The sequence below is a fragment of the Aulonocara sp. 'chitande type north' Nkhata Bay genome, linkage group LG7, assembly GCF_057382095.1.
Source record: "Aulonocara sp. 'chitande type north' Nkhata Bay isolate Kocher_YH1m ecotype deep benthic linkage group LG7, A_spYH_male_GT1.1, whole genome shotgun sequence".
NCBI classification, from domain to species: domain Eukaryota; kingdom Metazoa; phylum Chordata; class Actinopteri; order Cichliformes; family Cichlidae; genus Aulonocara; species Aulonocara sp. 'chitande type north' Nkhata Bay.
Window position 1 is genome coordinate 16,691,876 of NC_141350.1, and position 27,064 is coordinate 16,718,939.

General features: G+C 40.9%; 1 protein-coding gene across 2 annotated transcripts in view; it reads left to right on the top strand.

The window, feature by feature from the left end:
• Positions 1-205: 205 nt before the first annotated feature.
• Positions 206-27,064, top strand: part of LOC147324904 (cGMP-inhibited 3',5'-cyclic phosphodiesterase 3A-like) — an 88,574-nt gene continuing 61,715 nt past the window's right edge. The window contains exon 1 of one of the 2 annotated variants that reach the window (XM_086299070.1): positions 206-1,798. In XM_086299070.1, coding sequence (XP_086155196.1) covers positions 884-1,798 — 915 coding nt within the window. In that variant the 5' untranslated portion in view covers positions 206-883. The remainder of the gene's footprint in view (positions 1,799-27,064) is intronic. The other variant, XM_086299069.1, reaches the window with a different exon arrangement.

Below are 27,064 nucleotides of genomic sequence, written 5' to 3' on the forward strand. Positions count from 1 at the left end.
AAACAGAGAGAAACTCCAGGGAAATATAGGTCGTCCACATTTTTTTAAATTTTTTTTTTATTTTCTATCTTAAAAAAACGTATACAAATACTCATATGCATGTATATGTTACATGGTGATGTATTAAAAATGTTTTAAAAAAATATATGTGAGGACAACGCCTGCTGGGCTGGCTGAGGAGGATTTGGGGGTTTCACTGCCGCTGCAATATCTTGCTCCCTGTGTGAAGTAGGAACTCGGGGGTGTGAATGAGCTGAGACTCACGGCTGGTTAAAGAGCTGGTGACAAACACGCGAAACGCTGAGCGACAACCTGGCGGACACTCACTCGAGCGGCTTAAATTCCTCAGCGGCTTTTATCCTCGAAAGTAACCGGAGACTCTTACCGTTTGGGGAGAAACCGAAAAGTGTCGAAACAAATGGTTTAAGGCTGAATGTTCGCAGAACGGGACGGATGTTTTGCAAAGACTGCTACTGCTGCTGCTGGTGCTGCTGCACGGGCCGTGGATGTACAAAAGAACGAGAATGACAGCAGACAAAGTCAAAGAGACGGCGCGCCACAAAGGAGGGCAACGCGGGACATGTGTGTGCAAAGAAGCGGTGCCCTAGATCTGTAACACATCTGAGTAATTCTGTCGTCCATGCTTCTTTTATGTTGTTTTGGGGCAGCAGTTCCTCATCCCGCACCTGGAAAAACAAAAGAGTGCATTCCCTGGCAGTACATCTCCATGCGTAAATGGAGAGACGTGTGTGCGTATTCGCCGTGGTCTTTTCCTTTGTGCTTACAATAAATTACGCTTGTTTTGTCACTTGTGTCCTGTCCCATGACCGCACTATCATAGATGCATTATAGACTTCCTCATACTTCATATCTGCCATGAGTGATGGCGATGCCTTCAGAAGCTTGCAGTAACGGTGCGCAGAGTAGCACTTACGAAAGAAGCTTCGGCGCACCGGATCGCAATGGTTATGTGAAAACATGTGTCATTCCACTGTGGCGAGACCGACACTATGAGTCGTGGGTGAGACTGATGTTTACAAAAATATGGAGTTCGCAAAGACTCCGGAGTGCGGTGTGTGTGGGCTCGCTTTCGTTTTTTCTCGCTCTGCTGGTCAAATGTGCAGACTGGAAAGCTGATGCCAGCAGCAGCGCTGACAGCAGACTCTCGCATTCATCGTCTCCCCTTCACTTCGTTTCAGGCTGCGCAGCAGAGCTGTTGCAAACTTGCTGGAGTGTGGTTTCGCCATTGTTCACCCTTGTATGTGCCTTCTTTTGGGTCGGTGTGTACTTAATCCGCTGCGGGGTTCTAATCCAGACCGCCATCTCCCTCCTAACCTTGTGCCACCTGGGCGAAGTAGCGGCGTGGTCTCTTCTGGATGGGACAGATGAGCAGCTGTTTTCATTCACGACAGCGGCCGTTGTTGTGCTCCTCTGCGTGGCCACCGGCGCACTCATGGTAGTACGGTTGAATCAGGGCATATCGGTGATCGTTTTCATCAGCGTAGTCAGGACTATCTCACTCTTCTCTCTGCACAAAGTGCGGGCCACTTGGAGACCATACGTAGCGTACCTGGTTGGAGTGCTGGGCATCCTGCTGGCGAGGTATGCTGACAAGCTCCTTCCCAACCAAGGGAGACACAAGGAGGGCTGCACCCCTGTGACTGAGGCCAGGGAAGAGATCCCTGTATTTAAAAGGCGCAGGAGGTCCAGTTCTGTGATAGCCTCAGACATGGCACACAGTCAGTCCAACAGCAAGTCACATCGCCGGACCTCTCTGCCATGCATCCAAAGAGACCAGGTAAGAAGTTCTTGTCCCCTTGAACTTTTCTCTTTCTGCTTTGTGTCCTATGAATTTTTTTTTGTTTGTTTTTGTTTTTTTGAGTGGAGCGGAGGAAAGATGGGAACAGTCTGAGCAGTGGCATCAAAACATGGACCACTGGCCCTTTATGGATCTGATCACAAATTTCAATGTTATTTTATTATTATTAGCAGGGATTTTAACAAAGCCAGACAGTGTGCAGGATCCTAATTTGAAAAGGAAAGTCAGGCATGTCACAACAGAATAACATAACAACAGAAAGTCTAATAATATGATAATACAAGTATTATTATAATTATTGTTAAGTAATGTGCTGTTTTTTGTATTTTTTTTTAACCTTGCAGTGTGGAGATTACAGTTTACTTGGGTGTGCTTTGATCTTTGATCAGATCAAATCATTTTTGACAGATATCTTGTCATATTTTGTGGAGCTAATTGCAGCCACTCTCAGGCACAAATTCAATACTAACAAAGGATTTATTTTTCCTATTTACATCCACACTTAAACTGTTTAGACAAGTTATCATTACAAATACCTTTTTAAAAATCTAAACTGATAATACATCTTAAAAAACATATGAATTAATGCAGATTTTCCTCATTTTTCAAGAAATCGATGCACATTTCAAACCAGTGTAATGTTTTTGGAGTAGAAAAAAAACTTCGGCCTATGGTTTAATGTCAAGCTCACTTTTGTCATTTCAAAAATAAAGTACCAAATGTGAAGTGTTTTTGCTAAATGGAATGCTATTTTTGAGTCCGTGCCTTCGAGTACTGATGAGAAAGGGAAGCTGATCCCTGTCATCCCTAATTTTTTTTTTTATCAAATGTTTTCCCCAGATAATGTCTGAGCCACTGCTTTTCTGTCTTGGACTTTAATGTCACTTGTTTCTCACCACTTTACTTGCTTGCTGTACTTAAACCTCTGGAATGTGGTTGCACTGACTTTCAAATTTTTACTGATACTGTTACACATGCATTCCTGCGTTAAAGAAGACAGGTTAGCTTCACTTAAATGAACTCATATCAACTCTTAAAGCCTTTCGAATGCAAAATCAATGAATGGGAAACTGACTTTTAGAGCCATCAAAGCTATCGTTGTGACCTATGAGTGTGGTTAGTGTGGCAGATGAGAGGCTGCACTGTCGGCCACTTGAAAGATGCCTTCAGGGCTAGTTAGTGTTGCAGTGTGCTAGTTTGTTTTTCTTTGTGGTCACACACATGCACACATATGGTGCACAATTTGGATATGAAAAGACTCTTAGATATTTTACACTTTGCACTTTTTTTTGATTTAGGAATGATTTTGCAACTGAAGCTTATTTTTGTGTATTTATTTTTTACTTTTTTTTACTTGAAGTAGGATGTTAAAGAGTTGTCCCACAAATAAAATAAATTATTTCATATTATATTTATTTACACATGAGGAAAGCAGTTCAATTTCTACATATAGTTTTTGATATCTTCTCAATTCTGCATGAAATATTCTCTAAATTTGCTCTTGTTTTCAGTGTACGCGACGATGCTTTTAAAACAATTCAGAAATCGAGTAAAGGTAAAAGTTCAGTAAAGTATATTTTTAATTTCTCCATGCCTCACCAAAGCAGTGAGACTACGCGGATACATTTGACGGCTAAACTGCAATAAGTCACAGCAATGCACCTTTACAAAGCTTGCAGATGTCAAAACACATAAAAAAGGGTGGACACCAGGTTTTACTTTTGGATTCAGGCTCCACTGAATTCAAAACAGTTGCTTAGAGCACAGTAAAAACAGACAAGTTATGATTTATGATGTTTTGTGTTTTCAGTCCCCATACCTCACTCAAAAGCAGGATGGAACCAGCTGACAAAGTAGGCAATATCATGAAAGAGTGCAGACATTTACAACATCTGTGACTCTCCTACATTGTCACCTCAGCCAGGCTGGAGCCCTCTGCTGAAAGACCGTCTCAATTACAGGTGTTTGTAGTGGGACGTAAAGACGGCAATGCAGGCACCCACAGCGCAACATGAAGAAGTTCACGACATATTAAAGCTTCTACAACAAAGGCCAAGTGATGCACCCTTCCCTTTCATCTCTGATGGTTCTGCTTAGCAGTTGACCAGTCACCGCCTGCATGTAATTGAGCCACACATGGCGTGCATATGCTGTCTTGTCTGTGTGGTCTGTAATGTGTAAACAAGCTTGCGCTGATCCACACTAGTCATCACCTTATTCCCACTGGGCTCTGGCATCCCAGGGGGTTGGTGGGGGTGAAGGGGATCAGTCACACTTTTCGGGGCCCGCGAAGCAACCGCCACATGGTGATGGGAACAGGAGAGATGCCAGACAGCAAATATATACATCTATATATTTTTTTAAAAATCCGTCTGGCAGATGAAAATATATGTATTTAGTATTTAACAGCAACGAGGCTGTAATTTTCTAGGAGTGTCTTTGTTGTAAAGAGGCTGGTTGATGTTTTAACAGTTTGCCCTTTTGCTGTTTTCAAGAGAGTTATGATGTTTTAAAGAAGCAGCATAACAAGGAGTACATCTGCGCTGTGTTGACCCGATGATGTTTACACTAGTGCTGTGTGACTGAAGTGTTTGAAGAACAGTGTAATCCTGGATGGAGCATTACATTTGATACTTAACTTTATTTTTCTCAGGAAGCTTCTCTCAAAGACCTTTGAGTCTTATTAAAAAAAACAAAAAAAAAGAAACAAAGCTCTTCAGATTCATAGTCACGATGTAAAAACTGTTTATTCAGAAAATAAACAGAGCAAAGAGAAATCTGTTTCTTTGCTTCATCACAAATCTCAAAGCTTCTCTACCCCCCATTCTCATCACCATCCTTCCAAAGTCACGCTTTGAGGCACTGCTCAAATTCGCACAACAGTAGATTTGATAAACAGTAATTTTCCCTTTTTTTAAACACAAATTGGCTGCCGACATCTATCAGCTCACTAAATAGATGCATTTTGCAATGCTGGGGTTGTCCCCCCCACCTCCCACCCCCATCTTTGGCTTAATAAAAGAAAGTCATTATCAGCTGATCTGATAGCAGCTAGCAGGGGCCTCTGCGGGATAGTTCTTCGTCTTGGTTTAATACGAAATGACAAGCCGGTCTTCTGTATTTCAGTTGGGGATATTGAACTGGAGAATAAGGTGTGGACTCGTGTGGATCACTTTTCACAGCATGTGAGGAAATTCGAGTCCAAGGCTGTCCTGCTGCAGACATAAGCGCCACCATAGAACTTTCTGTGCGCAGAAGCAGAGGAAAGCAGTTTTGACCTCTCCTACCTGAGCTGCAAAGTTTGGGCAGAGCTGATCAGGCCGGTAATGGGGAGTAAAGTACTACACCCTTTGCAAGGTCTTTGAAGCCACTCCCCTTTCTCTCACTAACCCTGCCCCTTTCCATAGCTATTTCTCCACTCTCTGTACTCTCTCTGACACCAGCACAAATATTATCCCAGCCAGAGGAGGAAATTCTTTCTTAACTCGGATGATGAAGATATTCTTGAAATCTATGATAATGACTTCCTGCAGAATGGGTTCCAAACACAATTACTGTTGCTCTTGTAAAGGTTTCCTCTTACTCTATTTTTACCGCACTGTCCGTAATTGAATTGTGTTTGGGATGGAGGAGGTTGTTGATAGCCTGTAGGGCAGTGATTTACCACTGCACACTCTCATCCTGAGCAGCTTGTTTGTATTCTAAACTCGTAGCCTCATGGGACATGATGCGTTTTAACTTTTTTTTTTCTTAAATATTTTTCAAAAACTTGAATGGCCTCTGGGTTAGGAATGGTCTCACTGAAAGCCTCCTTTTGCACTTGGAAAGGAAGCTGATATCAGCATGGGGTTCCGTGTCTTGTGATTGGGCGTTCCACTTCACACTTTCAGTCCTCATTCAGTCCCCGTGTATTAGCTGTGCTGTGCGTGTGTGAAGAGGAGGAGGCGAGGGGTGGAGGAATCGGGGTAGGAATGAAAGTAGGTCATTTGAGGTTTTGTTTAGTAGCCAGGCAAAACACCAGGCTTACTCTTACCCCCCCCCCCCTGAATGGTGGAAGAGTCTTGCGTTTTACTGATGCAGAGTAGCAACTTTTAACGTGCTTATGCTCCAGATTTGTATGTGTTACCTCTGCCATGTTGGCTAACCAGCATGAAGCCACATCACTCCAGGTTTTGGTCTTGAAGTTGCCCGTCCAAGCCTCCAAAGGTTCTCTTGGAATTATGAGAACTGGGTGCTGTTTCCATAGTTTTGTCAATCACTTCAATCAAATATGTCGTCATTGTGCACACTGAAGTGATTAATATGTAGTTCAGCTGGCTTAAGTATCAGATAAATGGCTTTGACACTATGTAACCAAACCAAACAGGTTATCTATGCCAGTGGCTTTTGTTTTTTAATTTCTTTTAAATAATGTATCCAGCTGATCAACAAATAGTTTTAAACAATGCCTTTACCAAAAGCTAAGACTTTGTCCAGTGTTTTTTTCCCAGATTTTTCCACAAACTGTCAAGTTTTCAAACCGTTCCAACGTCTTCTTCTGTACATCTGTATGTCTCTCAGCTTCCATACTGGAATAGCATTCAAATGGCGGTAAAAAACCACTACGATTGTACACTTGTGTCTTCAACCAAACTACAGTTGCCATGGCGCAACGTGCCAGGTTACAAAATCAAGAGCTGCACGACTGACTGAAGTGCTACAGAGATTGTTGTGCGCGACACAGGCTTACAGGATGTGATGTCAAATTTGCCGCATGACACAGTGCTATATTTTGACAATGAGCTAATTTTCTTGTCCATAATCACTTGTTAGTGATATTACCTTGATCCTAGAGCTTAGCATTTAACTGAGCGAGAACAAAGTTATCAGTATTGATCGCAAAACAACACAAATAACGCCCAGGCTTTGATTAACCAGAATTATTCTTTAAACTACTCTCCTGAATCACACATCTGTGTCCACTTCTTTCATTTCAGTCATTTACAGCAACAAGATCTAGCTCATTCCCTGTATCTCTGATCATTTAAGCCAACCAAACTAGAGGTCCGGGACTGAATTGAATATCCTTCCCTCTCTTCCCTAACCCTGGCACAACCACGCTCTGGTTCTCTACTGATTACCATGGAAATTGCAGACGTCTGTGTGAGCATGTGTGCACATGTGTGTGTGTGTGTATGTGGTGCCAGCAGCTTGATGGCTGCCAGCTGCTGTAGGCTGAGAGGTTGAATCCGCTCTGAGAAACATGGAGGGCCTCTAACCACAGACGCAACCCAACACAGCTGGAACGGCTAGACAGATGCAGGCCTCCAGCTCTAACACACATCACACATATTAACACCTCAGGTTCCCAGTAACTGGCTCACACTGGACTACAGCAGAATCTAAAGTGAAGTACAGATTTTTTAAACTTCTTTTTTTGCGTGAATTGAATAGTAGATTATGAACTGTACTCATTTCTCCTGTGTTCTTGACTAAGGCAACTATGTCACTCAAGTTTTCTGTGTTACCATAAGAGATGGACTATTTCTGTAATGGAGGTGAACAGAATGTTCCTGGCACAAAAGTGTTTATGAGTAGAGTATGTGGGCGTCCGTGCTTGTGCATGAGTGTGTGTCTGTGTATGTGAGACAAAGATAGAGAGAAAGTGTGCGCACGTGGTGGTGAAGAAGTGGATGTCCGTGCATACCAATAGGGCTGGATAGTGTTTGTAATACTACGTAGCCAATACTCGCGTCAGCATGTCATTACCATAACTTGTTGATTTTTTATTTTGAGAACTGTAGACATGTTTTTATTTTTCTAGAGAAAAGTTTTTTTTACTTGTTATAGCTCATTAATGTCTTTTTATCTTACTGCTAGAACAACTGAATTTGTAATGATTGTATAAATATATATATTTTTGGTCTATTTAAGACTGCACTTTTAAGAACTGGCCGGGAACAACTTTAAAAAATTAGTCTATATGGGGAAATCTGGCTTAACAGTAAGCATTATCCCTGCTAGATAGATCTAAATGCATGAAGAAATATTAGATAGCCCACTTTGTAAATGTGGTAAACTGCCCTTAAAGAAAAATAATAATACCAAAGAAACTGCAGAAGTAAAGAATATTCAGCTTTATTTGTCATTACCATAACATCGTTTATAGAAACATGCAGCCTAAAGTGATTTTAGAGCACAGACGGTGGTAAAAACATAAATAGAGATTTTATAAGATCTTAAAGTCCTCAGATCAACTAGGAGATCAGTATCTTCTTATTGATCTATTTGGTAGATATATTGATTCTTTTAAAAAGCCACAACATCGCTCTGACCCTTGAAATATGAACATAGGTCCTTTTTGGGGTGTCCTGTGATGCCTGTGGTACCAGGAGGGTGGCAGTGGTGTCTTGTGGCTTGCAGGTTGGAGCCCTGAGGGATCAAACTTAGTGTGGCACATCCTGCAGATGCTCAGACTGCAAACAATGTTTTGGTGGGTAGGCTTGTCATAGTTACCCAGACATAAATGACAGAACCCGAGAATTTTATTCAGTTCACCTAGTCAGAGGTTTTAGTGTTGTGGCTGATCACTGTAGGTCAAATGCATGCCTGAGAGATGGTGCCAGACTACAGGGGCAATACAGGAAATATCTAGTAAAGGATTGTTCCAGGAAAAAGTCCTGCTGGTTCCAGATTCCAATAACGGTTGTGGAATTTTTATGGTGGATCTTTTTTCATAATTAGGCATTGTGGTCCTTAGGCCATGGCTGCTTTCTGGCTAACATTTCTAGCATCACTGTCAGGCCTTTACAATGCATATGAAACGAGGGTATATGTTGAAAATTTACTTACAAACTTATATTAGCAAGCAAACATCTAACATCTAAAAGAGTCATAAGATAGCTTTTCCTAAATTCTGAAGTCTGAAACCGAAAAAAATTTGAATAACTTCAGTATTTTCTTGAATCCAAACATTTGTGTCTGTAACCCTGAAGCCAAGCCATTTTGCTCTCTAAGGGATGGGCAGTACATTCGTTTGGGGAAATGAATGCAATGCCTCAGGCTTTCATGTCTATTTATCATCCTAGGGGCCTTTCAATCACAAGAGGAGCCCACCTTTAAGACAGTAATCCCTTACATGAGGAGACATTCCAGCCGTTGCCCTGCTGCTATATGAATTGGAATGTGCAGGTTGAAGGGCCTGAAGGACAGGCCCACGGGCCCATTTACTCAGCCCTTTCCCTTTCTCTCCCTGCACACCGTGACCTGAGCCAACACCACCATCCCGGGCTGTCACCAGGTGTACAGCTGGCCTCTGCCGAATGAATAGATACTCTCACATTTCCCCAGGAGGTGTGTGCTCAAGTGAGCATGTGTACGTATTCAGGAGAGGGAGGTGGAAATGTAGTTCTAGACTGAAATAGCGACAGCCAGTAGAATGTGTGAAACACAGAATAAATAACTGTTCGTTTCCACTCTCTCTTTTCTTCCTTTTATATTTTGGAAAATACCTCCCCAGAAAAAAAAATTATCTAAGGACTCTTTCATCTGAGCTCAGATTGAGTAGGGGAAGGTCAGCTAATCCTCCTGTTCCAGTATCATTGTGTCTGCATTAGAAACAGAGCAGGCCACAGTTGCTGCTGTCGCTCCTGCTGCTGCTGCTGCTGCCATGACTCATTTAGCGAGGGGGAACATTTTGAGCCCCTATGACTGAGGCTGCCCAATAAATCCAAACATAGTCAGCTATTAATTGATTATACATTTCAAGAGCATGACAAGAGAAGTGGTTTTCAGTGATGAATGACTGCATTTAGTAATCCACTGCCTGGTTTGTTTCTCAGGCTTTCAACTGTTCAGACTGTTGAGACTTTTTTGTTCAATTTAACTTGAACGTGTGAGTTGTCCCTTAAACATTGTACTGTTTCCAAAATGCCAGTGTTTATAGAGGTATTCAGATCCTTGATAACAGCTTGCATGAACACAGGAGTGGTGGAGATTCAAACTATTCAAATTCTGTCTTATAAATCCAAACAACTTGTTCTTTGAGTGTTTTGATTTCATGCCCCTTTGAGCTTCTATTGTGCATAAATTCAAACATATTTTGTGACACATTTACTTTGAGTATTGAGATTAGACAAAAAGATGACAACTTTCTCAATTGTAATTAAAAAAAGTAAAAGTTCTTCTTATAGTTTTGTGTTTTATTAATGAGAATCAAGTAAGTGCAACACTTAGCATTAAAGGAAGAGTGTATTTCCATAATTACACACACACACACACACACACACACACACACACACACACACACACACACACACACACACACACACAGTGCTTTTTCTTTACATCCTCACAGTAATAAAATTGGCCTTTAGTTTAAATAGACTGCTCAGTCCACGATTTACGTTTGTGCTTAAATATATGTACTATAAATATATGTAGATATAGGTACTTTGATGTCACTGCCTCAACAATATGGGAGTTAAATATACATTATATCATGGAATTACTATTACCTGTTCCTCAATATATAAAAATTACTTTAGGGATATATCTTGCTGAGTTTAGGCTCAATCTTTTACGTAGGTTAACTTTTTTCATCTGCACATTATAGCTGTAAACCTAATAGAATGAAATGTAGAATTTTTGTGTCTGGTATACAGTGTAGAGTGTAAGTATAAAGCACTGGAAAATTGAGATTTCAAGTAGATTAAAAGTTTGAGTGCAGCACAGTAAGTGGAGTAGACTTACTCAGCTACATTGTGCTAAAACAGTTTCAGCTTCATATCGTTAATGACAGAGTTCCCTGGTTAATAAAGTACATATCGTATCTCACTTTATTTCATTTGGTCAAGCTCTGACTGTGGAATATAATCTTTTAGACCCGAATGTAAAGCCGATTTAGTCAGCAGGCTTTATGTCTCTCCCGCTCAGTGGCGTGGTGCAAGGAACTGTGTTATTGTAACCTCTGCCTGGGGAGCCCTCCCCTTCAGTCCGGCCCACTGCCTCACTGGCTCACCATGAGCCCGTCTGTCCCTGCAGCCAACAAGGCTTCTGCTGTTCCCTGCTCAATGCTATGTTTTACTCTCTAAATATGTTAGAGAAAAAAAAAATCTGTCTGTACATCTGTCTGTCAGTCGGGCTATTTCACCACTTGCAGTGGCAAGAGTCTTCGGGTTTGGGTTAGGGGTTGTTTTTTCACAGTCACTTTCAATTAACCAGATATTAAAAGTGCAATGTATAACTGTAGGTACATGCTGAACTGGCATGAAGATTAATGGTGTTGATATGATTTGTTGTTTTTTTTTTTAAAAAGAACATTTTTGGGAGCATTTTATGCCTTTCTTTTTAATAATACTATTAGAGATAGACAGGTAATGCAAGGAAACAGAGTAGGGGAATAACAAGCAAACTGGTGATTCATTACCCATGTGGCATGCGCTCTAACCTCTCATCTATTGGGTCACCCCATAATTTAGATTTTTATGGACGTGCTGTGGATGAGGTAATACCAAAGTAGGTTACATTTAATTTAACAGTGCAGAGCCTCTTTTGGACAACTTTGGTTACATTTTTAATCCACTATGCAACAACAAATAGCTAATTTTTCAGAAATAAGTTAGTTTTCCATCCATACATCCATCCGTCTTCTTCTGATTATCCAATTCATTGCCAGTCTATCCAAAGACATGCATGGCGACTGCTGATTCTGAAATAGCCGTAACTGTAAGTTTTGACTGTCTTTCTCTGTTAAGTTCAGGGAGAGTTTATGTTATGTTTTAATGATGTGAACACTAAAGTTTAGAGGAACTGTTTTCTTTTTGTTCAGTGTGTGTATGATAAATATTTAAATCTTTATTTTAAGTGAGTATTGTGCACTTGACATTTACTTGTTTCAAGATGCAAAGAAAGCAACCAAATGGCCCTCCGACAGACTCACACTTGCACGACTTAATTGCTCACTCAGTGCTCTCGTATTAAGTTAGAAGTGTGGGTCTGTGTCCAGTTGTTAGAAAACAGTGAGACGAAGGCAGCGCCACTGTCCTACGTCTATCATCAAATGCTTGTGCTCTTTAAGTATAATGAAGAGCACGATGAAGTACCGCTGTGCATATTTTCTGGACAATGTAACTGCCTTCCAATATACAAACGCACAAACAGATTGCAAGGTCCCATTGATTTGTTATGGCACTGCTTGGAGACACTAAGCAATGCAAAGGGCAACTTGCTTTTATGTAGATGACATCCATTTATATTCTGCCTGAGTTTATTGCGATGAACAGCAGGCTCTTCCATGTATGCATGTTTTGCCACACAATCCTGTGTAAATATTGGACTGTTGATTCCAGGCACCCCTTCCTTCCCAAGTTAGCCAATACCAACTGCTAGCTGCTTGAAGTAGCACAAGCCAAACCAATAAATGATAATGTACACTCATATGTTTAGTGCGTGTCTGTAGTCTGTGTGTTGTGAAGAGAAACGCTGAAAGCTCATACAGTAGCAATGGGACTGAGATTAGAACAGGAGTACCAGGCTTTTTGAATGGTTATTTGCCAAGGGCCACCTTAGATTTCTCTCTCCACATTCCCTCTCTCTCCATAATATTTTCCATTCATACTCTCTCTGGTTCCTGCATCGTCTCCTCCGGGGCCTGACAGCTTGAATGAAATCTCCATATCTATGATTATCCTTCCCTTTTCTTCTCTTCTGTTCAGATTGGAAAAAAGTTTGCCAACATAATATGTCTGTCGTGTTGCCCCCCCCCCCCACCCCTTCCCATGTGGTCAGTCACACTTCAGTATTGCCATTCAAAAATTCTGATAGGTTTGGCTGATGATTCTTTAGGGTTAGCGTTTCCATTGTAAGGATGAAGAAAGGCATGTGGTGGTTTTGGCAAAACTCCACAAACTGGAGAGGCAGAAGGACCTTTGTCGTCATCAGGAAACGTGACCCACTTCTCAAGAGGCAAGGAGCCTTGGGCTGGTTGAGCAGATGTTGCACAGATGAGCCTGCATGCGCACGTGCATATACACACGCACACACTAACACCTAGTTTTTATGCACACATTGTACTCTGTCTTTATTTTCCGTTAAAATGCCCACAGAAAGCGAATAAATGACACAAGACATTTAGGTGGGTCTCATTTGCGTTTATGGCTGTGCGCAGACGTGAACCAATGCGGTCGTCTGCTTGTGAGATATTAGTCTAAGAGTTAAAGCATCACAGAAGTGACTTAGTGAGTCACTGAGGTAATATCTGGTGGTTTTTCTCTAACAGGTGTCCGAGCGACAGGAAAAAAGGAGCCTGAAGCCGATTCTACAGTACGTCTTTTAGTTACGCCACTTTGGTTATGTAAGGTGGATGTTCAGCTCTCCAGCAGCTCCATCAGTTGTCTCCTTTTCCCATCTGCCGTGATTTCAGATGTTACATAAAGCCTTTCTTCCTGGTCTGTCAGTTAGATATGTAGGCTCTCTTTATCTCACGGCTATTTGCACCTTTTCCTGAAAATGCAACTGTGCCTGTCACGTTTTTTTGTTCCAGCAGAGTGACTGCACAGTTCAAGCTGACATGCATTCCCACTGGAGAACCAAACCTGTACAGTTTTGTTACAGGTGTGACATCTGCAATCAATATTATTATGCTGAAGCTGGGTCACATGACTTGTTGTAGCTGCACTCATAGCTTAGTCACCATTATTGCCAGAATCTGCCGTTCCAGCTCCTTCGAGCGCTTTACTATGTTTTAAATCATTGTTTTGGTTTTCTAAAGAATGCTCTGTTGCATGCAGAAATCCCAATAGGAGAAGGGTCGATTGATTCTGACATCTATTGGTTCTATAACCTGAAATCACTGAACAAGGGCACACTATTGACCAGGTGTTTGGGGGTCTTTCTTTTTTAAAAAAAATCTCTTGTTCTTGTTTTTTTATGGCAAGTGACCCTAACCAGGGAAGGTTAAATCAGATTTTAATGAAAAACAATCCTTAAAAGTTGAGTCAACACAAACATTTCTGAGAGTAAAAGAAAAAATTAAACATAGAAGCCCTGCTGGAGGTTTTCCTAAACTACATTACAGATCGCTGTTGTGGTCTCACATGTATCTGATCAGTCTGTAATTAGAAGGTATTGAGTATATCTGTATATTCAATCATTTCATTGCCGTTTTAATGTCAGAATTCAACCCAGAAACACAATTATTATGGGTTTGTTTTTATTTATTACTTTCAATTTTTGTTTCTCTTTTAGCCTTTTCATGTGACATCATTTGAATCTGGACTCATTCTCCCGTGGGAGTTTCGTCTAATCAGATTTCACCCCCTAAACCTGATATGCAAATCTGCGGCGCAGCTGATCTTCTACATAGTTTGCGCTAATTTGAACAAATTTGATTACATCAAATAATGGAAACAGCATGTTTATTCACACAAGAGTTAGATGTGTAGTCTCTCTCATTCTTCCTTTGTTCATTCTTCAGCAGAGAAAAGGTGCAAGCAATTCTTTGCTGGCAGAACAGTCGGCGATTTTTATATGAACAAGTCTGTCTTATTGTCTTTGCAAACACCTCATTTCCAGGGATTTATCCCAGAATCTTTGCAAATATTTGGATTTTTAGACAAATATTTTGGATATCTATGTTGCATATACGTCACAATAATATGTTCAGCCTTTCTCCCTTGCTTCACTTTCTGGCATGCCACAGCTGGCAGTCAGTTTCCAATTTCTGAGAAAAAATTTGCTTATCCTAGATCTTAAGAAAGGCAAACATCAGTGCCTGTTGATCTCAATTAGTAGCTTGGCTGCGCAGTCGTGATAATGTTAGGTTTTTAATCCAGATCACTTTTTAGCAGCTGTGTCCTCTTTGTTAGTTATGGGAAGCATCAGAGGCATCATATTATTCCAGGCAGATGTTTGATCAGGCCTCTTCACGAACAAAATGGTTGGACCTCTAGAGGGTCCTCATACTGTTTATGACGAGCTGATTATTTCGGAAATGTCAGGGATAACGAAGATTGGTCACCTTCAAGAAGTGACCCAGTTTCTAAGATTTTTGCATTCCTCGCCAGCCCCTCTGGTTGCTGACGGACAGCGGGCTGAGACCCGAGCCAACTACATTACATGTTTATAAAGATAATTATCTGCTTCATTTTACACAAAGTGCACATGCACGCATAACACGCACGCCCACCTGCAATAAAGGGGGCCAGAGTGCAGTGTTGCCACAGATGTAATAAGCACCCATTTATTTCCACATTGGCACAATGTTAACTCTGATTCAGGGACCGGCGGATGAAAAGGTCAGTGGGCTTGTTTTGAGTGTAAGATTTCCATCATCACATCGCACGCTCTAGCAGATCCAGTCCAAACTGCACAAACAGTGTCTCTGCAGCACTTGACAGCCTTGATTCTGCCATTAAGTCAATAATCTACCCTCACCCACTCCCTCTCCTCCTCCCTTCACAACTGACCTGCTGTTAGCTTACGTACTTCCCTTTTTACTTACCCTCAACAACTCTTATCCAAACAGCAGTATAATTTTCCCCCTTATGTGTTTCCCTTTCTCCCACCGTGTCATTTTCCACAATTCTTCCTTTGCATTTTTTTCTTCTCCCCACACTTCTCACCCAGCATCTTTTCATTGTTTCCAGACACAGCGGTGAAACATATTGAAGAGAATGTGTGGAACGTCAGAGTCTGTTTTCACAGAGAAAGGCAGGGATACGGACACACACACACACACACACACACACACACACACACACACACGGGGAGAGATGTTCCAGGAAAGTGGCATCTGTGCAGCCCATTAGGGAGGGATTCAGTGGACCTGTGTGGGCCTTTTACATATGGTGATCAGCTGCTGGAAAGGAACTGGAACCAAGGGTCACATCTGAGAGGAAACATTAGGGGAGATGAGACATGTTGGACAGATGCATTCCCTTCAAGGTCCTTTAGCGCTCTATATCAATGCCGTGGTAGCAGCAGACTGGTCAGGTTTTTCAGATCGGCAGGACTGTGCTGCAGGTTGCAGCAGCCAGCAATTCCATTGGCTGCAATCGAACCCTCCCACTAACTCAAACATGTGGATAAAATTCTAACACTCCTTGAATCATAATCCCTAACAAAAAGTTGTTCATTTGTTCTCAGGAAGTCTGAGGATCAAGAGTAAACGGTGCGGGAGAAACTGAACTCCGATCAGCAGTAGCACTGTTATTACCGCCGGTCCGCCCTAAAGTAACGGATGCAGAAATGGCTCTCTTGAGTGCAGGTGTACCCTCTTGCCCTTAGTAACAAGAGAAGTGAGTGAGGAAGAAAGCGTGGCAGAGGTTTTTGTTTTTTTTGGGAGGTGAAGTAATGAGGTGGCCTTCTCTTCAGACCCCGCAGCTGCAGTTCATCAGTATATTTGTGTTGCTAAGTCTGAAATGACTGGACTAGATCCCGACTGGATCCCGTCCATGTCGGGGCAAGATACTTCCTTCTTTGCCCACCCCTGTCTTTAGTAATTCAGTTTAATGCTAACTTGTAATGAAAATATTGTTTTCAATCCCCAAAATATCAGAATTCATTTTAAATATGAAATGTAACTCCTTCTATTACAAGTTGCATTAGTTCTCGGTGCTGTGTAGCTTCATCGTATGTAAAGTTGGGGGGGGGGGGGGGGGGGGGTTATTTTGGACAAGAAAATACTTTTTAGCCAACAACACTAAGCAAATGTTCCTGACTCAAGCTTTACACAGTGTGTATTAGTGTGTAATTCCATCTTCTAACAAACTGATGTATTCCCGGAATCATAGAAGCTGCCATGTTGCCTTCCCATCTCGAATACATTGGCCAAGACGAATATTGCTGCTTGGCCCAGTACTTTTTATTTATGTGGCTAGAGACCGGGCATATTTGTAGTAGTAGAAAAGAAGTCGTAGGCATTTGCGACAACGTGACCGTCATTTGGATAAAATGTCATCCTCTTCCTCCTCACCTCAAACCTCATCGCCTGAACTATTTGGAGCTCTAACACAAAAAATGTGCATAAAAATGCTCATTTATTCCAGATCTTGTAAGAATTACTTGTTGTCGGCAGATTACAGAAGCTGACAAAAACTGGCTAAGCATCCACCTTTAGCTAGGATTAAGCACTTGAATTGAGAGGTGTTGACTGCAATATACTGACATCTAGTGGTGAGATTTTAAACTCTGTAACTTTAAAATAAGAACAATAACAAACACTAATGATGTTGAGAGTTGAATAGGAAAATGGAACAAGATTATATGCAAAATGATTACAAAGTAACTGACATTTTCCCGCTTTAGGCAATGTTTGTGACAGCCTTGCACCTTTTCAAAAGTTAGTTATAGTTAGCTAGCAAGATTTTAGAACAACATTTTAAAGTAAAACAGTTTCTTCTTAGCTGGTCACGGTGATATTACTAGAGGAACCGTCCTCTGGGAGGCTCCTGCTCACGTTGTTTTTTGAAGATGTGTTGTGTCAGAGCACCTGGTCATCAGAGCCTCAGGCGGTGGATGTGGCTGTGCATGCTGCATGAACGTGAGACTCATTAAGCCCACTGGCGTGCCAGGTGGACTGCAGCTTGTGCTTGTTTTAACACACACACACACACACACACACACACACACACACACACACACACACACACACACACGTGTGCGTGCGCACGTCTCCATAAGCTTATTCTGTGATGCATCAACACATATATGTGTGCTTACTAATAGGAGCACAAATAAGACACATTTACACAATTTGCAGTGACACACAGAGGTAGGGAGAGCTACTGGCCTTGTAAGCCTCTAATTAGATCATCTCAGATATGGTATCATTGTAACCAAATTAGTGATGATGCAGAGTATAGTATATCAGGTTTTGGCCAGAGCTCAGTCACATTTGTGGCAGAGAAATGACATGGAGTACTTGTCCCAAATGCAATAACTGAACTTGCGTCATGGAAATTAAGGACAGTTAAAAATACAGATACTTCAGAGGAAGGTAGATTGATGCCTGATAAAGCTCACATGTAACATCATGTTCGAGCATAAAGAGGAAAAAGAGAACATTCATCTGGCTGGATGAATACTCCTCTTGAAATCACTCAGCAGTAGTTACAATCTGTCTTATGATCGATCAGTGCTAACCTGTGTCACTTTTTCAAGAAAAAACTCCTTTGAAATGTCAATACAAAGAAACATATTTGTTGTTAAATTGTATTTTTTTTTAATCATTATAACATTAAACTAAACTTGACTACTATTGCCAGCTGTCTCAAGATATTTGTTTATAATTATTGATATTTTTCTCACATGACATCATGGGGACATTTCTCAAGAGTTGTACACTATACTTGGTGTGATAAAACCACCAGTTTCTCAGGAAAAAGTGTCTATTCCCTGACTGCTTGGCAGTGGTTCCTGGAACTTTCTTGCTGTCTCTGAGTGAAATCAGTTTTAAAGTAAGGGTTGAACCCAAAAAAAAAAGCAACCCCTGGTGATTGATTTGGTTGCTAGAAGATTCCCACAGTTGTCTGTGGGTTTTCATGTTGTTCGTGTTGGAAAAAAATGAAAAGAACAAGGTTCACCTTCAAAAGTAAAAGTTGGGCCTTTTTCAAAATGTACAGCTTTTACTTGGAAGGTAAACCATTTCCATTTCCAATTTGCATCACACGTTTCATAGTTTCGCTGCAGTTTGAGGGATAGCTGGACAGTGTTTGTAGACAAGTCCATCACTTCCATTCAAACCATGACTGCAGCATTATGCTAGCAACCAAAAACAATTGCAAGGAAGTTTTTGCCAACCATTTAATGATTACATGTTTTTCTCTGGTGATGGTGGTTGCCTGGAGTCACAGACTGGTCTGTAGACTTGTATGACTTCATTTTCCCAGCGACTGCCACCGACTTCAAGCAACTCTTACAACCATTTCTCCCTTCATGACTGGTGGTTGCCTGACGGTCATTTCTAAGTCTGTGTGACTGCATCTTAATCACTTGATCCTACCTCACCTACATGATTGTTACACACTCAAAATGCTGGGCAAGGTTGTTTTTCTAACCTGTCATGTCAAGCAGCTTTAGCAAGCAGAATCATGATCTGAATCCACTGTTGCACCTAAAACATTTACTTTGTGGACAAGTTAACGTCATAGTGGTCACACATCTGAAAAAACCCTCAATATGTATTATGATTTTACATTACAATAAAACAACTGGGAATAGGTGAAATACCAGATTTACCCCTTTGATGTGAAAAATCTGCTAAAACAACAATGAGCTTTAACACATTGTTTAACACAAGCACCTTTTTATGAACAATCACTCTTATTTAAAAGTTATGTCTCACTAATGTAGTTTGACCACATTTAGATTTATGACAGTCTATACTGTGTGTAGCCACATTATTGTTAAGACCACTAAACAGCATCTTGCTCATATGATTAAAAGAATTATAATATTGCAACCCAGTACCACATATAATAGACACACTGGTCCACTGTGTCGATTTCACACTTTGCCTCTCCAAAGCGTGAAAAAGACATGCATCCAGAAGTTGCAGTACTAGTTGCAGTAACAGCAGAGAAAGATATTTTATTTTATTTCAAGCCAACATGAAAAAATCACGGGATGCAACTTCTGCATGCGTGTCCAACTTTTTCCCTATCTGGTAGCATATAAACATGCATGCTCACCGCAGTGTGCCATATTTGATATATCGCCCACTCCTGGGTGAAGTGTAATTGGTACATTTTTAATAATGTTTTAATACTACTCAAACCTTATAGTGAACAGGATAGTTAAACTAGCAACTTAATTAAGTATTAGCATATTATAATGGAGTCAGTTTTTTTAGGACCACTTCAGGCTGGTGTATTAAGTTGTGCTTTTGTGTTCTTCTCAGTCCAGAAAATAGTAGGACGTCTCCTAAATTTTTGAGCAACCCATCTTTCATCTCATTTTTCCTGCATTCTGACATTTTAATATCTCCAGCTCCTTATGGTTACTGTTTCTACTTGTTTCGACTTGATTTTAGTAACATACATTCCCACTGTTTCCATAACCCATGAATCTTTGTTTCTGTGGGCTAACTAACATTACTGCAGCTATTAGAAAACATGAGCTGGCTAACATCAAGCTAGCAGCATTTTGAGCAAATATGCATTGTTGAATACACATTTAGCAGTTTCTGGAGGACAGCTTACGGTCTGCTGTGTCTGAATCAACTCTGGTGAGTTAAGAAGTTTAATTATTTCAGTGCAATTCAAACATTAAGGTGCAAAATTCATAAGCATTGATTGGTATTTGCAACAACACGTGCCACTTCTTTTGTGTTTATGCTAGCTGGCAGTAAAAAATAAGAAAAATGACCTCATTGGCTTTCCATGCTCTTGCCGTCCGTCTGAACTCACCTAATGGTCTTTGTGTCGGGAATGTGTAAGGCCTTTATAATAGAGTCTGCATTACATGTTTGTCTCTACATGCTCTTCTCTGATAGGCCCATTTTTCTTAATTACCAGAGTGACTGTTTATCCACTCTGTTTGCCTGGATCCTTATCAGCCCTAACAGTGTTTTAACTCCCAGTGGAGAATGTGTGGGAGAAGACGAGAGGAAGTGTGCATGCAAGTGTGTGTGTTGTGACGCACAATAGTGTACATGTAACCGTCTGTGTTTGATGTGCTTTGTCAGACACGGGTCAGAGTTTGTGGAATGCCGAACATGCAGATTCTGTCAGTGATATCCAGGTTGTGGTTGTGCTGCTGAGGTAGTGTTTTGTGTTCCTCCTGGTTGCGATGGAGAGGTGGGTTCTCTGTCTGTTGTCACCGAGTGGACACTTGTGTTGACATTTTAGAGCAAAGCGATGAGTGTTCAGGTTATTGCCTCATTCCTCAGCACTGACATTATCAAGCATACAAGGAATTTGCATGTTTTCCATGCCAAATCGGGAGCATTTGTAAAAACTGGCATTATTTTAACAAGCCTGATTGTAAAAATGTTCTTCTAGACCGTCGTCTGCAGTCTTTTTCTCATTTAAAATGGAGCCGTTTGAATGAGTTGGCCATGTGTATATGTATATGCTTTTGTTTGTGCTTTTAGTGTACGTGTGTGTGCGAGTGCACACTGAAGTATGTGTGTAACCTGAGCTCTGGCCATCTCCCTGTGTGTGAGTAATGGTCCCTGTTTTATTGGCCCACTCCTCAACAGAGTCTATGAGTAATCACATAATGCATGCTCTGACGTCAGCACTGTTTCCATGGTAACACAGTGCTCCCCACTCTGGGGAGGTGCGTTCATTTTTTTTCTTTCCCCCACATCTCGTCCTAGAGCCTTCAAAGCTCCGGCTTAGGATGGAGACATTACTCCTAAAGCTAGAATCACCTCCCCCCCAATCTATAGTTTCACAATGTGCTTGTATGATTAGCACCAAGGACTTTGCTCTATTTTACCTGCCGCTTCTCCTTTTTTAGTTCTTTTCATCCTCACGTCTCTGTGTTTCACTCTAAACCTTGTAGTCTTTCATTTGATTTGTCCCCATTTTAGTCCTCCTCTGTTTCCTTTTGCCTCCCAGCTCTCTTTCATGATTAACCCTCATTTTAATCTCTGCCCTCTCTCTTCCCTTCTTTCTTCTGCTCTCAAAAACTCCGTAATGGTGAACAAACCACCTCTCACGCCAGATGTACTCATTTCCCCCCCGTTTTCACGCACTGCTGAATTCCACTGAACGGACGACCCCTCTCTTTTCTAAAGGCTTTCCTTTTTTTGTACGATATTTTGCCTTTTCCCTTTTCCTTCCTTGTTCTGTTCAGAGGACCAGCTGTGTGTATCTGTTCCTACCAAAGATTAATATAATTCCAACCACCCGAGGGTTGCGACATTTCACTAAAGCAAGTTCAGGTACAGTTCATAACTAGATTGTGAATGGAGTATGTCTTATCTACACAGGTACTCTCTTAAATTCATTTAGCGTTAGATTTCTATCAAATAGATGCATTAAAAAACAAAATACTGCATTGCATAGTTTTTCCTGCAAAACTAAAACCCTAACTCTTACCCACTGCAAAGGTTTTCTAACTCCACTATGCCAAATCTATCAAAGTTCCACAAAGTCTAACTTTTTTCCAAGCCTGAAAACCATCAAAATGTCAATAATCAGGCCAGCCTCGATCTCTAGCTAGCAGCAGACTGTCTGTCTGGCTAGCCAAACACACAGTGAAGCCATTAATGGCTCTCTGTTTTGTCTGTTGTTAATGCACAGAGAGGCAGAGACTGAAAGCATTACGTTGCCCATTTTAACCATCTCCTTTTCCTACTGAAAGTGGAGCGTTGCTGTTGAGAAAAAGGGCATTGGGGTCGCCTAAACCTAGCAGTGATTTGCCACTGCCTTTCTGTCATTTAGATGCTCGACTCTGCTGCTCACTGTCAGGTGCGTAACTGGAGGCTAAGAGTGAAGACTGACTGGTTGTCTGGGTGACAAGGGAGCAGGACCGCTGTAATAGACTTTGTGTCTCTTGTTAATCAACAGGGCTCTGCTCACACAGGCGTCCATCTTCATTTTCCAATCAATTAGATCCAGTGCACACCACACACACACACACAGGTGCATGTGACTGAAGTTACTCTGTGGATGTGTGGAAAAGAGGCAAAAGAGTCAGATGGAGGAACCCCGAGGGGTAGTTATAAACATGTGTGATTCTGTGCAGTTTGCCAGTAAGGCAGTCATAAAAAAAAAAAAGCTTTACTGGTCAGCCTTGGGTTTCTGGATGACTTCGCCTTGACTTTGAGAGGCCCAGGGACACACAGAGCCACAGCCATTTGTGTATTTGTGTATTGTTGCATGTGAGTTGAGTTTTGACCAAAGACCCTGAGAGTGCAACCGAACCATAAACCAGTAAGCCCCAGTTGAGGGCTTAACCGCCCGAGGCAAGGTCTGTTCTGCCAATGCAGGTGCCTTGGTTGCTGACAGTTTAACACAGCACTGCCAGCACTGCAAAAAGATCAAGTGCAATGAAGGACAAGGAAAAGGTGAACATTAGAGTCAGAGTATGGACTAAATATGAATGTAAAAAAATATATCTAAAAATTGGGAAATTTTATGAAATACAGGTATCTAAACTTGTAAATATGACACTACATTCAAGAGATGGTTAGCTAAATGTAGCATATGGAACAAAGGGATGCTGCTGCTCTCTTAATGTCTGTCATTTTCTTCCAAGCTCATACACTCTGTGATTTCTAAGCCAGTTTTGTTTTTTCTAATTTTGCTTCACCTGCTCTCAGTGTGTAAAAATTCTTGGCGCTACAATGCATAACCAAGTTATATCAATTGTTGTTTTTATGTCATTTTTTTCCCCAGGAATAGCTTTGCGATCTGAACAAGAGATTTTTGGCTTTTCTGAGGTTTTAGGTTTTTAGGTCTTGGCAATCAGGAAAGAAAAACTGTAGTTACTCACTCTATTTCACCTGAAAAATCATTTCATTCTTCTTCTGGTAATTGTATATCTGGTTAATCAGTGCTTCAGAGGAATTGCATCATCCATGTCTTTGAGCTAAGCTTAACAAAACTGTAGCTTTACTCTTGAAGGACAGATACAAGAGTGTTAAACCACATCTTCTATCATTTTACGTTGTCGATCATTGCAAATCTACTAATTGCTATTCAAATGTATAAATGATTGAAATGAATTGTGACACATGGCAAATGCAGCAGCTCATTATTGTTGCTGTGATTAGTCATGTAATGTTGTAATCACCAGCAGCGACTGTTTTGGATGTGAGCGCAGGCTGGACGAGCTCTGCCCATCTTGCTTCTTCTCTTTAGGGATTTACAATGTGACTGTGTTAGAGGTGGCCAGATCTGAATTTTGCATTCACATCCGTGCCCCTCTTTTTCAGCAGGAAAAAAGGGGTACCAGATCCACTTGGCTCAGGCCAGGCGCATGTGTACTGCTCAGGTTATAAGCGGAGCGGTGATTTACTTGGGGTCTGTTTTCAATTAATGTAGTACGCACATGCAAATGATAAACATGCAGATTTTTTTAATATAAAAATTTCCATGGTTTTTAACTCCAGGGTGGCCATTTTGTATTTACAAGTCCTACACAGTACAGCCTTATCCACTGTGCAGTTGTAGTTGTTAATGGCTTGGTTTTATGATACCTATCTTCTAGTCTACCTTTCCAATTAATTGAACTACTTCCCATTATAGCGGATTATCCTTCCCAATTGGGCATTTTTTGAGCCAGGATTGTTTTTACAATGTTCGTCATTTATTCAGAGTTGCAGCAGACTTTATTTCTTTCTGCTTTTACATGGTCTATGGAAAGTACAATTAAAGCAATTACAGATGAGAATTAACACTAGCTTCAGGCTACAGACCTGCTTTGTTGGACTTATACGGGATGTGAACCTCTGCTGAACACGATCTTAAGGCTAAGGCTAATCTTTCTTTTCATTGTTTGATTAATTATCCTGCCAACGTTACTGATTGACCAATTAAGAGAATAACAAATGAGCTTTTGGACCATGTAATGACTGCGCGAGGTTAAACACAGCCTCCATCAAAATTCTCCATAACATTTTTCCTGCTTTTTTTTAAGACAGTAGCAAGATGAGCCTGCTGTTCTGTGGTGTCTTTTGAGCACGGCGTGGGGAGCAGAATGTTAAAGGCAAAGGTCTCAACAAATTGTTTCCTCAGCTGTGCTGCAAAGGGAACTGCAAAGGATAGCCTAAGAATTCAGCCCTGTTAGAGATTTGTTGTCTTAAACTTTCTCTGTTGTGAGAGTTTTCCTTGGTTTCAGCAACAGAATGCAAAATCACCTCCTGTTGTCAAGAAGAGCAAGAGGAAGTTTTTCCCAGCTCACAATACGTTCATGTTTGTGATCAAATTTACTCTGCATGTAATTGTTAACATTAGGGATGGGTATCGTTTAGGTTTTATCTGATACCGGTGCCAAATCGGTACTTTTGAAACGGTGCCGGTGCTCAAACGGTGCTCAAACCAGTGCTTAAACAATGGAAAAAATACAAACTTTGTCCAAAAACCTCTCATGTTTAGCTGTTTCCCTCTTTTTCTTTGGTCATTTTAGCCTTTTTGGCCAGGGTGAAGGGAGTATCTGCCATCAAACAAGAAGACAGCCGCATGTAGCTATGATGATGTTTGCTAGTTCACCTTACATGCATTAATAACGTGGTTAGCCTACTCAACGTAAATTACACACGAACAACATGAAGCTACTCACGCAGAGAAGAACGGCTGCTGCTGCCATCAAATACGGCGCATTTCTCGGCTTTTAAAAAAAACCCGCTATGCGTCGCCAGGTGTTTCATCGGATTCGAGGTGTTACCTCCTTTGACAGTATCACAGTATCAGCTTAAAGCACTTGTTGCAGGCTGCTGAGTTTGCATATTTTGCTGTGAAGTACAGCCAGACTTTTGACCGCTTCGCCTTGGGCATTTTTAATCTGTAGCTCTGCATAAAAGAACGTACGTACCTGGCCCCGCCTACTATCCTCGGAAACGTAAAATGATTGGCTAGAAGTGTATCACAGCTCAGGAAAAAAAAGCACTGAAATAAAGCACCGAAATGTGCGCTGCTTTTCGGTCTGGTTACTACCTACCGTTTATGCCAGATGGCACCGGACACCGGTAACCATCCCTAGTTAACATATTAATATTCACCCTCTGTAAAAAAAAAAAAATCAAACATGTTTAGACTTAAAAAAATGTCACATATATTTTTTCCACACATATTTCACATTTCAGAGCTCTTTTCCCTCTTAACAAATTAAATCGTCTAATATTGAATTGGTTTGATGATCTGCAATATGAAAGTGTGACATAAGTGCAAAAATGAAGAAACTAAGAGATCACAAAGAGAGCAACTATTTTTCACAGCACGTGTAAATAAACAAAACCAGCCTTTTAACCAAAAAGAGATCTTGGTAGATAAATTACAGCATAAAAAAAATCATTGGTATGGACACTGATTAGCGGACAAATTGGAACCTAAACACAGTGTTGGTGCAGAATTTAGTAACTGCTGAATCTGTAAATGTGACAAGGTTTCCACCCATTAATGTTTAAATTACGAGTTTTTATTTGAGTTAGTGTTCAACTCATTGCTTTTTATTTTTAGTAAATACAGGGCATTATCTCTCTCTCTCTTGCTGCTTCCAGCTGCTTTATTCACCAGGGGTGGCCACAGCAGGTAGTGCCACATGTTTGATTTGTCAGATGTTTTTACGCTGGTTGGCCTTCCTCACACAATCCCAAAGGGATTTGTGTCTCCTCCTGAGACTGGACCAGGGATTTTTGCTTGTTAGGCAAATGTGTAAATGACTACACAACGGAGCCACTCAACATATCTCATAAACAAGTGAAAGATCCTGGCAAGGAAAATGTTAGTCATAGTCAGTCTACTCATCACCGTGTTTCTCTTAAAATATATTTGCTGTTGAACAGAAGCATCATTTAGGTAAACAGCATACTTCAAGTCATGCAGAGTTTGCACATTACCACTGTTCTAGTAGTATATGCCCTTGCTCTATACATTGTATATACACTCTAGAGTTACCAAATACTGTAGTCCAAAAGAAGCAGAATGCTTTTCCTGTTATGTAATGGTTGTAGTGTGGTAAGTGGTGAGTACAAGTTCCATTCCATTTACGCGATGACGTCCGGTACCCCAAGCTTTTGCTGGGTTGAGTGAGGAAGTCACGTTTCCAACATGATGCAGTGCTTCTTTGCTTTTTTAAATCAAGTTTGGCCTGAATGCTGTGAAGCTTTTCAGACCCCACTTTAACCCTGTGAAGCATGTTAATTAAATGTTAAAATGTTAAAGTTATGTAGAGTGCAGCTCCTGTTTAGTACACCAGGTGCTCTCTGCTAATTTGGCATTGTGCATGCTGACTGAGGCTCAACATATACTTTAAAAGAAAAACAAATGTAGCCATCATCCTCATCTCAGAAATGGTAATTGTGATACTGAACTAGTCCAACTCCACAAAAAAAACAACTGTTTGTTGTTCAGTTTTTTTGTTTTATCTATCTTTTTTAACATCTTTGCCTACATCTAAATTTGTAGCCGTGCTAGTTATCTATTTACATTGGTGTACAAATTGAAAATGAGCCAATGGAATAAGAAAAAAACACTGCAAACCCTCACAAAAACACAATAACATGACAAGCTAATATTATGTGCTAATTGCAAATCTGTATCTACAGTATTATATGAATTGTGATTAAAACACACATTACCTTGAATCCTGTTT